The sequence below is a fragment of the Labeo rohita genome, chromosome 9 (assembly GCF_022985175.1).
Source record: "Labeo rohita strain BAU-BD-2019 chromosome 9, IGBB_LRoh.1.0, whole genome shotgun sequence".
NCBI classification, from domain to species: Eukaryota; Metazoa; Chordata; class Actinopteri; order Cypriniformes; family Cyprinidae; genus Labeo; species Labeo rohita.
Genome location: NC_066877.1, coordinates 23,905,287 through 23,919,780, shown reverse-complemented (window position 1 = coordinate 23,919,780; position 14,494 = coordinate 23,905,287). Strand labels below are relative to the sequence as shown.

At 34.2% G+C, this 14,494-nt stretch overlaps 2 protein-coding genes across 3 annotated transcripts; both read right to left on the bottom strand.

The window, feature by feature from the left end:
- Window positions 1–4,870: 4,870 nt before the first annotated feature.
- On the bottom strand, window positions 4,871–7,932 carry LOC127171163 (sialoadhesin-like). The gene is made up of 5 exons (XM_051119637.1): window positions 7,783–7,932; window positions 7,185–7,232; window positions 6,640–6,966; window positions 5,945–6,096; window positions 4,871–5,554 (listed from the first exon to the last, which is right to left on the bottom strand). Exons 2-5 carry the CDS (start codon window positions 7,222–7,224, stop codon window positions 5,516–5,518), a joined length of 558 nt encoding a protein of 185 aa, XP_050975594.1. The 5' UTR covers window positions 7,225–7,232; window positions 7,783–7,932; the 3' UTR covers window positions 4,871–5,515.
- A 2,270-nt stretch (window positions 7,933–10,202) lies between these two features.
- On the bottom strand, window positions 10,203–13,429 carry LOC127171162 (obscurin-like). Of its 2 annotated transcripts, XM_051119635.1 has the most exons (5): window positions 13,163–13,429; window positions 12,506–12,716; window positions 11,520–11,846; window positions 10,611–10,937; window positions 10,203–10,345 (listed from the first exon to the last, which is right to left on the bottom strand). In XM_051119635.1, exons 2-5 carry the CDS (start codon window positions 12,609–12,611, stop codon window positions 10,302–10,304), a joined length of 804 nt encoding a protein of 267 aa, XP_050975592.1. In that variant the 5' UTR covers window positions 12,612–12,716; window positions 13,163–13,429; the 3' UTR covers window positions 10,203–10,301. The 2 variants fall into 2 exon arrangements, with proteins under 2 accessions (XP_050975592.1, XP_050975593.1); XM_051119636.1 differs by lacking the exon at window positions 12,506–12,716 and having other exon boundaries at window positions 13,163–13,420.
- Between the last annotated feature and the right edge of the window lie 1,065 nt (window positions 13,430–14,494).

Genomic DNA, 14,494 nt, shown 5'->3' with positions numbered 1-14,494 from the left:
ACATAGACAAAGTATGCGGTTTCCCAATCCACCATGACATCTCTACAATGTAAATGTTGCGTCTGTCCCAATACCCGCACTTGCTTATTTGAATGCTTGGGCTAAATACAGCAAATATGTCAAGTAAGTGAAAGAGTGTGGGTATTGGGAATGGCCAAACTATTATAGGCACACCATAGTGATTTAGGATGAGGTGAAGATGGTTTTATGAAGTACTTGATTTTGTTCGGAATAGCGTTATTAGAATTAAAGTGATTGGTTTTGAACATGCATAAACACTGCTGTTTTTTACAATGTTCACAGGTGTCTGTTGAGGGAACATGATTCATATTCAATAATTGACACTAGTTAAACTACAAGGGATCTTGCACAATGGCTTGCAGATGGATGATTTCGTAGATCATTTAAAAAACAAGTCCAGAATGCATTTGATGAACCTTGATTTAGAAACTATTTTCACTTCAATAACTTCAATCAAGTATGATCTTATTTCTTTGAAAGAAAGTGATTTGGCATGTTCTTCTTCTGTGGTAGTGATTCAAAACACTTTAATCAGAATGCATGTTTTTTTCCCCCACTTCGCTTCCTTTGAGTGGTGGGTTTAGGGAGAGTATTTCAAGGTCTTAGAGAGACCCTTAGAGGCAGACTGAGGAAGAGGAGAAAGAACATCTCACACAATGAATGCTATATTCAGGACCTTTTGGATAACCTATACAGTAAATATATGTATTGTAGTGAACTAAAAGAGTTCAACTTATATTCTCTGTATGCTTTAAAATGTCTTTAAGTGTGATGGGAGGTTCTGTGCCCAAAGCGTTTTTCTAGAGAATTTGCGCCAGCAAGTGTATGGCAAGGGCATCGGCCACAGGCACACGTTAATGATTTTTCTGTGTGCTACAGCATGTAGGGTACAACAAATATGAAGCTGGAATTTTATCTCTGTTGAATATTTAAACAAGACCTGTGTTCAAATTAAAACAGGCTTTATCTGTTGCTTGGTTAAATCTGTATTATGCTGCAGTTTTCTGAAAATCTGATCTTTAGGGTGATCTAACCACACTATACAATGTTTTTCAGACTATAAAATCTTGTTGGAAAGCCTCACACTGTATGAAAAAAAAAGATACTTGAGGCACCATTTTGGTTCCTCAGATTGCTCAACCAACAGAGTTCTTGGCATAAAATAGAACTTCTTGGTTCCATTTTGTTCTGCTTGTAAGGTTGTAAAACATTTCAGCAGTTCGTTCCAGTTCCAGTTTCAAGAAATAGTGGCATCTTTACCTAATATGTATCATGGACAGTCATGTTCGATCTTTCAAGCTTTGAATGAAAGTGTTAAATTAATACAGTTGACGTCATAAGTTTACATACACCTTGCAGAATCTGCAAAATGTTAATTATTTTACCAAAATAAGTGGGATCATACAAACTGCATGTTATTTTTTATATAGTACTGACCTGAATAAGATATTTACGTATAGTCTGCATGAGAAAATAATTTGAATTTATAAAAATAACCCCATTCAAAAGTTTTTTTGTTTGTTTGTTTAGTTATAGTTGTTAATGAGTCCCTTGTTTGTCGTGAAAAGTTAAACTGCTTGCTGTTCTTCAGAAAAATCAGCATTTTTGGGTTTTTCAGCATTTTTGTGTATTTGAACCCTTTCCAACAATGACTGTATGATTTTGAGATCCATCTTTTCAGGTGAACTGAGGGACTCATATGCAACTATTACAGAAGGTTCAAATGCTCACTGATGCTCCAGAAGGAAGTACGATGCATTAAGAGCTGGGGGTGTAAACTTTTGAACAGAGTGAAGATGTGTACACTTTTCTTATTTTGCCTAAACATCTCTTTTTTTTAATGTAGTACTGCTCTTCAGCAGCTACAGAAGATACTTACATGTTTCCCAGAAGACAAAATAAGTTCAATTTACCCTGATTTTCAAATTTTAAAAGTTTTCACCTCCCCAGCTCTTAATGCATTGCAATTTTAGACGGGGAGAGAGTTTTGAGTTCTGGAAGTTAGAGTATGTTTACCTGGTACATGAAACTTGATCTTTAAGGAAATGTGATTCTTAGTCCACTTTAGGTAAAGGCACAACAAATATGTCTTGGTGCCAATATGCTTTCTCTAAAATGTTACATAGCTTGTTTCACAGAAACTTCCAAGATCTCAATCTCTCTCACACATAAACGTTTACCAAACACAACAGGTATTTAAATATGCGCCTTTTAGTCTTTCCTGTCTGGTTCCTTTTCTTACTCAGTTAACTTCCTGGAGACTTGGGTATTATATAAGCCTGTGAAAGAAGATACATATTCAACTTCTCATTGTTCAGCTCAGATCATGAAAAGACTTTTTCATTTCTTGAAATAGGAGTATCATGTGTTTGTGCACACTTTGGCTTGGAAGTTGCGGCCACAGCCATGAAAGTGTAATCAATTGTTAGTTTTTCAGAGTATTTCTTTAATTTATTTCCCTGATAGCACACATACATCACAGGGATGTCTATTTGACATCTGCATTTACATATGGAAGATGTGTTTTTTTAAAGTGTATGCTCGTCTGCAATACATCTATAGGACGTTTCCTATAAGATGTCAAATAGACGTCTATTAGATGTCTTTAAGATGTTTATGATTTAGAATGTATGTAAATCTGACATCTTACAGACGTCTGTCAGATGTTTGTACACAGCAGATGCTTTCCAGATCAAGTGAACTTTATTAGACATCTTGCAGACATATGCTATCTGGGTTATTTAAATTATTAGTAAAGCAATCTAAGAATGGGAGATAACTCATAGCTTAAGCTGCTTTTGAAGATTTAAAAAAAACAACTTGCGACAGCCTATTAATAAACAGCAAACAAGACAGTATATTTATATCTGAAAACAACTGGAAAAAATAATTGGTATCATTATAAACTGATTTAGGCATTGGGTGTGTTATATGTGTAAATACCAAGCTTGTTGCATTTCACAGTGTAAAAGCAATTTAGTAATTGCATCAGCACATAACAATGTCCTGTTTGCTGACACCAGCGTGGGACTTTCCAAGGTGACAGAGAGGAGAGTTTTTCTTTCCTCACTGAATTTCAATTTAGTTGAGAAGTTCTTCAATCTATTGTATAAAGTTGTTTTTCCAGGGAAGTCTCATGAAAACCTGTGATAAGCTTCATTTCACCGATGGTTTCTGTTTATCTGTATGTGATCTGCAAATATTCCCAATATCTTCAAAAAAAAAGCTTACTTTCAGCCTTTATTGCCACCATTTTCCTGCACAGCTCTGATAGTAATAACTTAGAGTACATGTACACACTGCTTTAGCACTGTCAAATATTAACTATAGCTTTATCAAAAGGTCAGTACTTTCGGTATTTTATGGCTTAAAAGAGGACAATAGACTAAATGGCTTGTTTTTAAATAATGTTGGCGTCTTTGTGTTGTGTTATTGTTTCCACATGTCATGCCCTCATTTCAGTTTATCATTACTAAATATAACACGTGCATCAATAACGCACTGTACTTCCTGGTGTGCCACTAAACAATCTACAATAAAAGGAAAGTTCACCTAAAAATGCCAATCCTGCCATTACAAGTTTAAAAAATTCAGTCTGACCATCACACAAATCTACCATATTATTTCAAAAGACATGGAGCCAGTTGCATAAACATAGCCACTAAGTTAAGACTGTGTCTTAAGGTATAGTATGCAACTAGCAGTTAGCCAAGAGGTAATCAGTCTTACTTTTCTGACTGAAATTGAGCCAACTAACATTTTGTAACTGTTACGACCGGTTTTGAAGAAAACAACTTGGATTACTTTTTAAGACTAGTCTTAAGCTGTTTATTCAATAGGAATAGCTCACAATTTATTTGAACTACTGCCATGGTGGAATATGATGCTTTTTGGTTATGTTTGAGCTCCATTCAGAAATGCAAATTCTGCCAAACATCTCTTGTTTGTGGTACACAAAAGAAAAAGATCAAACAGGTTTGAAATGTGGGTGAGTAAATAATGAGAATTTAGGTGAACTATCTCTTTAATCTAACTTTCAACAGTGTGGGAAAACAAGATATTTTTGTGAAAGTAACCCAAGCTTTAAATGTCTGGCACCTGGCAGCTACTTCGTTTACTAAAAGCCTTTTCATCCAAAATGTGCATGTTATTTCTATCAAACACACCTAGCATGATTTGGCATGACAAAAACAGTCATATATAGGTTAAGTGTCTGACTGTGACCTCTGGGACTAATTTAAATTTTTAAGGAAGAAGCTGTTTATGGTAATGATACGGACCAGTAAGCAGGGTAAATTCTTGACCTCGTTACAACCAGGAAGTGCCCAGTGATGTCTGACTGCAAACTAGAGCATGTATTTATTTTGTCTTTAATATCTAACAAACACTACCACAGCAGAGTAACCAGCAAGTCATAAAGCTTCAGACATGTGAGTAATAAAAAAATGTTTTGAATGATCAGTTTATGACAGCGAAAGATGTCTAAATGTTTTGCTATTATAAACATCATATGGTACTAGAGAAGTGTTTCATCTGGTCATTGCTTTTTGTGCAGCTCCAAATAGGTCAGTTATAGAAGCAAATTCACACAGAAACCGAAAGCAAACCAGTGGAAAGAATCCAGAAATTTTTAAACAAGAACAAAAGTTCATTCTTTCGAGCTGACAGAGGTTGGAAATCTGGACGGAATTAAAACCTCAACGTTACGCAACCAAATGGGAAATTTGACTTAAATTCTGTGTCAGCAAAATAGTCTGCCAAAGGCCTGTGTTTAGCTTGGAATTGATTCAGAGTGAGAGACATTAAAGTATTAAAACTTCAATAACAGGATGTCGTACATACAAAGAAAAACTGTATATGTAAAAGGTTTATTGCCTCGGCAGGTTTGAAGCATTTTACAGAATTCATTTAAAAGTAAATGAAATTTAGTACAGTAAAAAAGCAAACATATCCCATAGGGAGTGCCATACATTTCTTCCACATAAATAAATTCAGCTCAGGCTGAGTAAAAACAACCCATACAAGAGTAAATGTAAAGAAGCTTACATGATGTGTGCTTAGTAAATGATTGCTGTACACATATGAACATGATTAAAAAGCATGTTTAGGACTGAGACCACCAATGTGTCTCAAAAAGCGAGGAATAGGTAAAATATAAACAGCACCTCCCCTACCTATTACATCTGTTCTTCGATAAAAATATAAAGACAGTTCCTACAAGGAGAATCTTGTCAAGTTACAAAACTGTAATGCCTACAGAATGTATATTCACAGTGTATTCACAATTCAGTGGCAATCAAGTGTAACAGTGTTACAACTGAAGACTGCATATCGATCCATCTCGGAGCGAGACGGATCGGCACGCAACGCTGTGTAATGCCCACATGCAAACACGTTTGCTTAGGGCTAAGGCCTCAAATTGTCCATTGTTGTTGTGAAGGACCTCACATTACAATGTAGAAGTTAGTTCATTACACTGTCGAGCAAGAGAACTTCACACTTTCTCTAGCATAGGTTCCTCGGATCCTGTGTTCTATAGCAAAAAAGAAAAATGTAAATCACAGTCAGGCTTTCGGTAAGTGATTAAACGTGTCAGAGACAAGAACTTGAGCCCTAAAGCTGTGCTCTGAACTGGTGTAGGTTTACTTTTGCCGTAAGGACTATTAAAGGAATTTGGCCAATTCAGAAAGAGGTTTTAGTTTACAGCTAAAACAGTCTTAGTGCACCATGGCTCAAATGACGACATTAAGTGTAATATTTTTGGAATTAAAAAAATATAAACAGAGGTCAGTGGACTGGAACAAAAATGTGTGTCAGGTTTTTTAAAGCACATTTTTTCACCCATGGCGTCAGATGCTGAATAAACATTTCACATAGTAAATAAACATAAACAAACATATTATATTGACAAAAGACGGTTTACCTGGCTTGTCCGATGTCGTCTTCTGATCATTATGGTTAGAAGCAGGCCAACAACCAGTAAAAGCGCTAGTACGCATATAGGAACACCAACAGAGACAGGTGAGACAGATTCGGTGTCAGTGTATTTTTCAGGGTCCTTTTCGTTTTCAGACACTGGCAGAAGACAAGGGCAATATATGAGACCTCAGCGTCATCAATATCTGTACACTACTACACATTACATCTTACAATCCCAATTTGTGATGGATTAAAAAAAGTGTAAGCAACACAGGCAGAGTTTTTAGAGAATTCTTAGCCTTTAAAAACCTAACTTGGCACAAGTACTGTTTTTTTTGTTCTTTGGTCTCTGATACCATTCGGTCGATAAGCTATTTTATTATGATTGGTTGCACCACATATGACGACAACAATGTTTTTGGTATTGTCACAGGCTATTCACTGGTGGCAATAACTTTCGGTTCTGCTGCAGTGGCAGCAATTTCAACTTCCTTTGGTTCTCATAGTTCTTCTTTTCCAACCTGTGTGTTTCCTACACGTCATTATCTAAACCAGTCCTTGTAGACTACATCTAATCAGCTAAGCAGTCTTGCACTTTGAAAAGGGAAGCACACTGAAAGTGTACAACAGGAAGAGGCTTGCTGTTTCCTTTCAAGATACTAACTATTGATCTGCTAAATTCAGAATTAGATAACTCACCTGTTAGAATAACATTTGATGACTTCCTTAACCACATATTCTGAACCCTGGCCAGGTCATGACAGGTGTACACTCCTGCATCCTCTGAAGAGATGTTGCGGATCAGCAGGGAGCAGTTTCTTTTCTCATTGTTTAGGAAGAGTTGTGTTCTGTCCTTGTAGGAATCATTTATGAGGCTTTTGTCAGTTGGATGAAGGTTTACTATTGTCTCATCTTTCTGCCATACCAGCTCATTAAGGTCATCAGAACAGTTACATGGTAAAAGTACATCCTGTCCAACAAAGCCGGTCTGGTTAGATTGCACCGTTTGTCCCACTGCAGAACTACCTACAGGAACAATTAAAGACAGTACTCATCATAAAATACGTAATTCATTTACAAACACTGGAAAGTTATAGCTATATAATTTCTAGAATATATAAACATAAATGTTTTAATGAGAATTACACATGCATACTAACAGAATGTGACTGGACTAACAATAAAAAGTATATTATTAGTAAATGAAGTTGTTTATAGGTCAAGAAGTATCACAAAAGACTCACTCGTGATCAGCAGAAGCGTCAGGAATGTCAAGATCTTCATGGTTTGTCCTGGAGGAGAGAGAAGCAAGTTTTGAAGTTATGTGCTGCTGGAAATTCCCACGTTCTCAAACAAACCTATACAAACTAGGCTAAAGGTGCACAGTTTCATGCGAGTAATACATAAACACAAAAATCTGCGCTTTGTCCTGGTAAAGACACACGATATCATTCGTCATAAGTAGAAAACGATCTCCTAGCAGCTCAGTGCATCGGTGAAATTTATTAGAGGACAGACTGTTTCCCCCATGGTCACATGAGGAAAAGCAGCCGAACAGTTTTTTCCCCAAATATTTAGTAGATCCTGACTATGGAATGTCCTGTATGACTGAAAACAATAGCAACGCGAAACAATCGACGCAATCGCAATTTTTAAACAAAACGTACTTTGAGTCAAGAATCTCTAACCAGTAAGATGCATATGACTAAAACCCCCCAAAATACTTTGAAAGCATGAAATTATTGAAAATATAATAATATCAAATACAAAGCAACAAACTATTGATTACATTTGATAGGTAAAGAAACAAAATAACAGTTAAAAGCATAATATCATGCTGACCTTTGGCTTATTTCCGTTGCAGAAGAACCACGCGTATCAGATCGCTTTAGGAAAGTGAAGTGAAATGAATGAATCACTCGTGAAGTTTGTGTCCTTAAGACGCGCCTACATCATCATCCCACTCACACACCACAAGACCTATCGGGGCGTGACTGACTGCTTTTACAGTTTTATAGGTAGTTGTTAGTTACCTGAACGTGACCTATAACTTTATGGGTATTTGATTGCACTTGGATCTACACATGACTAGTCTAACTTGTTTACTGTTTTAAACGATACCGAGAGGAAAAAGTCCAGACTGAACAAGATGAGCCACACTGTGCATCCATTAGATGTCGCTACAGTTCCATTTTCAAGCCGAATTTACTTTCACTTTTCTGCTGTTTTTTGTCCAGCAAAAGGTTTATTAATCACGTTACCACACTATATGGAGTACGTTGACCGAGAGGTGTATCTTGCAGCTGCAGTTTCAGCCATACTTCACAAATGAGTATTCATTGTAACTGAAGCATATATAATGTAATCTAATACGCATTTGCATTCCAAATCAGAAATGATACCATGGCGCTCCGCCTCAGAGATATTTTAGGCCACGTGTTTCCTCGTGTAACAGCCAATTGACAATGCAGAATGGAGAACTGCTATGATTTGAGAATATATGGATTCTTAAGTTCTAACAAAAATGTGTACTAGTATATAGGCCATTCTACAGAATTGGTCTAAACTGCATTCCTACAGCCAAAAAAAAAAAAAAAAAAAAAAAAAGCATTTAAGTATTCAAATCTTAGATGTAAGATCCTTTTATTGTCTATTGAAACCCACAATACTATTTAAAATATAAGTAAGCTAAATATATATAAGATCATCATTTAGGTGGCTGTCCCAAACCCTAACCTTTAAATTTCAAATTATGAAATAATTTTTGAATTTTATTCCATTGTTGTTATTAAAAATATCTTTTTGATTTTTTTTTTTTTTTTTTTTTTTGAAGGTGAAGTTCAATACAAAAAATATATATTTATTTTATATTTTCTTTGTAAATTATGAAACTTTATGTAAAAAATGTGTCCCGCATTTTTATGTCACTACCAACAGTGTTTCATTGGCTGAGAATAATTTTAACTACTCCCCTACATTTATGTGTCACTGATGAGTAGATAGGCCTATCATTTTGAGGTAAATGGGGTAGATATGTTCAAAAGTATGAAAAATCTCTGTGTGACTTTAAAGAATGTCACTGCCAAACACCATTTTTCTATAATTAAACACTTTTTTAGGAGTTATTCCATAACAATTAGTTTTTATATGTGTACAACTGTGAACTGTAGAACTGTGCTAGCTAACCATGTGATGATTAGCATCCTTGAGCTAGGTTAAAAATATCTAAAATTGTCACTACCAAAACAGTCATGACTAAACATTTGGTGAAGTTTTGGTAGTGATGTGTTTGTCATTTTTGGGTGTTATCCCATAAAATTGTCAACACCTTAACAGTCATAATTGAAACATGTCATTATTGTTTTGCTGGTGACGAAAGGGAACACATAATCCATTATTTGGGGGAAATAAACAAAACTGTAGTGTGTTTTAGAAGTGTTTTAGCACGTGAGATAAAATTCTGTAATGTCATGTGGTCGCTACCAAAACATTACTATCACTACTGAAAATGTGCTGTCATGACTGAAACATGGGATGTTTTGTCAAAAATAAAGTATACTGAATTATCAACTAAGATGTTATGATAGTGTTTGGTTCAATATATTAAACTAATGAATCCTTAAGTTTGAAATCAGTATGATCAACTTTTTGCCTTTTACAAAGAAAAATTGGATTCTAAATGCAGCAAACCTCATAAATCACACTTGAAATATTGTTAAAATTGCAATTGTTATTGATTTACCTCTGAAAACATGAATAAAATAGAAATATATATATTTACGAGTAAGATGCAAGCAAAATCTTAATAGGTCAATATAACCCTTCTCATTAAATTGTATATTACTGTGTTTCGGTAGTGACAAATATTCAAAAGCTTTCTAAAAACACAATATGAGAATTAACTGCACAATTACTAGAAATGTGTGCCTTGGATATTATACAACCTACTTACCCACACACGACCTGTCTCATATTTCATCTCAAGCATTCCTTTCACTTTCACTGTCTCCTTTGTAAGTACACTAACAATGAACGTTTATTTCAGTCTTTGTTTACCTTTTTTCTCCCGTATAAACAAGTCATATTTTTATTATGGTATTACAGCTTAAGCTGTAAACAGCTTAAAGCTGAGACCACAGTAAAACAAGGAAAAAGCAAAAATGAATAATAAAAACATTCAAATAGGTTTTCAAGTGTATTTTGATGTGATTTTTTTTTTTTTTTTTAAAGATAAAAAGTTAATAAGAAGGCATCAACCTGGGATATAACATAAAAGCTTAATTAATTTATTTATTTGACTGAACATATGCGAAGTCTGTGGACTCCTTGGTCCACTTCTGGAAGATGTGTTGTGGTGACTCCTAAGGGCTCAGACACAGTTCGATCAGGGGAACATAAGTAGACACTGTTGAAAGAAAAATGCAATATCCAAGTCAACAATGCCGTCACTATCTATCAGCTATTAACAATGTACGCTGCCACACATCAGAGTTTAAAACTTGTGATATATATAAAAATAATTAATAAACACTGGCAACGTTTTAGGTTCTAGAGAATTCTCTAATTCGAATTTAGGTAACCTACATATTACATTAACTTAGTCAACTGATTAATTTAGTCAATTGTTTTTTTAATTATTTGATCATTTAATTTTAATTTAGACAACTCACCTGTTAGAATAACTTCTGATGACTTCCTTGCCCACATTTTTTTCTGATCCTTGACCAGGGCATGACAGGTGTACACTCCTGCATCCTCTGAAGAGATGTTGCGGATCAGCAGGGAGCAGTTTCTTTTCTCATTGTTTAGGAAGAGTTGTGTCCTATCCTTGTAGGAATCATCTATGTTGGTTTTGTCTTCTGAATGAGCGTTCACTATTCTCTCATCTTTCTGCCATACCAGCTCATCATGCTCATTAGAACAGTTACATGATAAAAGTACATCCTGTCCAGTGAATCCAGTCTTCTTCATTTGTGCCACTGCAGAACCATCTACAACTGTACAATAAACAAATGTTACATAAATATACAAAACAATGAATGAATGAATTAATGAAATTGCGTATGTTTACTCACGGTGTCTTTGTTTCATGTTTAATTTCTTTGAAGATCTATAACTAGTATTAAATAAAATGTACACAGAATAGAGGAAACCCAGGATGTGGACAAACCTTTTCACAGCACTTTATGCAGTGCTGGGTAGTAAATGATTCTACCCAGATTCAAAACATGAAGTACTTGTAATTAGTTTATTACATTTTAAAATAAAATAACAGTATTTTTAAAACATTATCTAGATTTCCCCAAATTAATCTTTTCTATCTTTTACATTTTTAATTCTAAAAAAGCTTACCATTTTTATATGTCCAGAGTTTTTCATTTGTTTGTATTCTATCTATCTATGATGGATGGTGCTTTGCTTATACCACCAAAAAGCAAGAAGTAGCCTTTTTGGACGCTCACTGAAAGCTAAAAACTACTGAATCCCATTGTTGTTCTATTTTTGTTTTTGTCTCCAAATTAGTCAATTGTTTATTCATTTATTTGATAGATAATTCAATTTTAATTTAGATAACTCACCTGTTAGAAAAACTTCTGACGTCTTCCTTGACCAGACACCGGTTCTAAGACTGGCCAGGGCATGACAGATGTACACTCCTGCATCCTCTGAAGAGATGTTGCGGATCAGCAGGGAGCAGTTTCTTTTCTCATTGTTTAGGAAGAGTTGTGTTCTGTTCTTGTAGGAATCATTTATAAGGCTTTTGTCAGTTAGATGAAAGTTTACTATTGTCTCATCTTTCTGCCATACCAGCTCATTAAGGTCATTAGAACAGTTACATGATAAAAGTACATCCTGTCCAATGAATCCAGTCTTCTTCATTTGTGCCACTGCAGAACCATCTACGACTGAACAATAAACAAAAGTTACATAAATATATAAAACTGAATGAATGAATGAAATTGCATATGTTTACTCACGGTGTCTTTGTTTCATGTTTAACTTCTCTGAAGATCTATAACTAGTATAAAATAAAATGTACACAGAATAGAGGAAACCCAGGATGTGGACAAACATTTTCACAGCACTTTATGCAATGCTGGGTAGTAAATGATTCAACCCAGATTCAAAACATGAAGTACTTGTAATTAGATTATTACATTTTAAAATGCTCGTAATCAGACTACAGTAACTTTTATGATTATATTTTATACACAATAACAGTATTTTTTTTTAAACATTATCTAGATTTCCCCAAATTAATCTTTTCTTTTACATTTTGAATTCTAAAAAAGCTTACCCTTTTTATATACGTTTCAGAAAGTTATATGTTCAGTTTTTTTGTTGTTGTTGTTGTTGTTTGTTTGTTTGTTTGTCTATCTACAATAGATGGTGCTTAGCTTATACCACCAAAATACAAAAAGTTTTTGGCTACTTGGTTTTGGAAGCTCACTGAAAGCTAAAAACTTTATTGTTATTGTTCTATTTTTTTGTTTTTGTCTCCAAATTAGTCAACTGTTTGTTCATTTATTTGACAGATAATTCAATTCTAATTTAGAGAACTCACCTGTTAGAATAACTTCTGATGTCCTATATGACCCAATGTTTTCAGTAACACTGACAATGGCATAGCAGGTGGATAAATGTTCACTACTCTCATGCCTTTCTGCCATACCAGCTCGTCAGACTCATTAGAACAGTTACATGATAAAAGTACATCCTGTCAAAGCCGATCTCATTAGATTTCATCGTTTTTCCCACTGCAGAATCATCTACAACTATATAATAAACAAGAGTTACCTAAATATATGAAACAATAGGCATATTCGTCATAGCAAATACTCAATTTCATTTTGTCTGGAGCATCTTTAGCATCAGACATGAATTCAATGATATGTATTAATTTCCATGTATCAATATTTCAGATTTCTTGTGGTTTTGTATAGATTTTATACAAAATAGTTTTAGTGTGTTGGTTTATCCATCCAGCTTGCCCTATTGGATGGATAAACCAACAAAAAGAATGACTTGGCTCTATAAAGCTACAAAGTGTTTAAACAACTGTATTGTGCATGTTTTTGTTCAAATTAAATTAAATGTGGATATGTATAGCTGCAACGACTATTTTTGTAAAATGTTGTTCTGCTAATATGTAGAGCTGCATTTATAGTTTGTTTTGCAGTTGTTTGACACCATGGTCCAAAAACATGCAATAAAGACTCACTCAGAATCAGCAGAAGCATCAGCAGGGTCATCATGTCAGTCCAAGAGGATAGAAATGTGGAAGTATGTGCTGCTAATACTCGTATCTTCTCAAATGAAAAGGGAAATTAAAATAACATTTATCTAAACATCTGTAGGCTACATTTCCGTTTGCAAAACGGAACTTTGTTTCCGTTTTTAACCACAGTTTGACGCACTTACAAAATTACGCACACAGCAGCTTTCTCAGGATGTAATCGAGAAGTTTATGGTTTTATAATTTTCAATTACCTTAAAGAGACCTAGAACTTTCTAAGTATGTAACATGCATTAATTTGCACCTGAATAGCCTTGCGTGTTTACTGTTTTTAAGCAAAGTTTGGCGAAAACAAAATCTTCAGACTGGACTAATCTAGCAGTTTCAAAGAATTGTTGCGTTAATTCCATAAGATGGCGCTAGAGGGCTTTTAGTTCTCTTTCCATGGATTTTTTTGAGTCTTTTTCTCCAATTGCCCACGAAATAAGTTTTGACCCGGTAGTCACAGCCACAAAACCACTCCGACTTGGACTGTAGTAGAAGCAATAATCATAGGGAAGAAATTTTCGCTATGCAACTACTTTTAAGCAAGATTGAGAAATATTAAACAGCCTATTTATTTCTAACCACTTGTGTAAAAGGGGTGTACAAACCATTGTTATTTCAGTAATTCATAGTCTGGATCTTCAGGTTTAGTTAGACATACACAACCTGTCAAAAGTTTTTGAACAAGATTTTAATGTTTTTTTAAAGAAGTCTCTTCTGCTCACCAAGCCTGCATTTATTTGATCCAAAATAAGGCAAAAACAGTAACAATTTGAAATATGTTTACTATTTAAAATAACTGTTTTCTCTTTGAATATATTCTAAAATGTAATTTATAACTGTGATTTCAAAGCTGAATTTTTAACATCATTGCTTCAGTCTCATGATCCTTCAAAAATCATTCTAATATTCTGATTTGCTGCTCAAAAACATTTTTTTTATTATTATTATTATGTTGAAAAAATTTATTTTAGATAAATGCTAATCATTGGATCTCTTTATTCATCAAAGAGTCCTGAAAGAAAAAACTGTACTGTTTCAAATATTGATGATGATGATGATGATAATAATAACAATAATAATAATAATAATAATAATAAAAGTTTCTTGAGCAGCAAATCAGAATATTAGTTCAAATGATTTCTGAAGGATCATGTGACACTGAAGACTGGAGTAATGTTAACATTTTAGCTTTAAAATCATAGGACTAAATTACATTTTAAAATATATTCAAACAGAAAGCAGTTATTTTAAATAGTAACAATATTTCAA

Bases quoted from the DNA above. Each gene is read 5' to 3' on its own strand.
- LOC127171162 (XM_051119635.1), bottom strand. From the start codon at position 12,611: ATGGCAGAAAGGCATGAGAGTAGTGAACATTTATCCACCTGCTATGCC. The intron at 11,847-12,505 runs GTGAGTTCTCTA...TTTATTGTTCAG, and splicing joins ATCAGAAGTTATTCTAACAG to TCGTAGATGGTTCTGCAGTG. The intron at 10,346-10,610 runs GTGAGTTGTCTA...TTCTTTCAACAG, and splicing joins ATCAGAAGTTATTCTAACAG to TGTCTACTTATGTTCCCCTG.
- LOC127171163 (XM_051119637.1), bottom strand. From the start codon at position 7,224: ATGAAGATCTTGACATTCCTGACGCTTCTGCTGATCACGA. The intron at 6,967-7,184 runs GTGAGTCTTTTG...TTGTTCCTGTAG, and splicing joins GACGCTTCTGCTGATCACGA to GTAGTTCTGCAGTGGGACAA. The intron at 6,097-6,639 runs GTGAGTTATCTA...GTCTTCTGCCAG, and splicing joins ATCAAATGTTATTCTAACAG to TGTCTGAAAACGAAAAGGAC.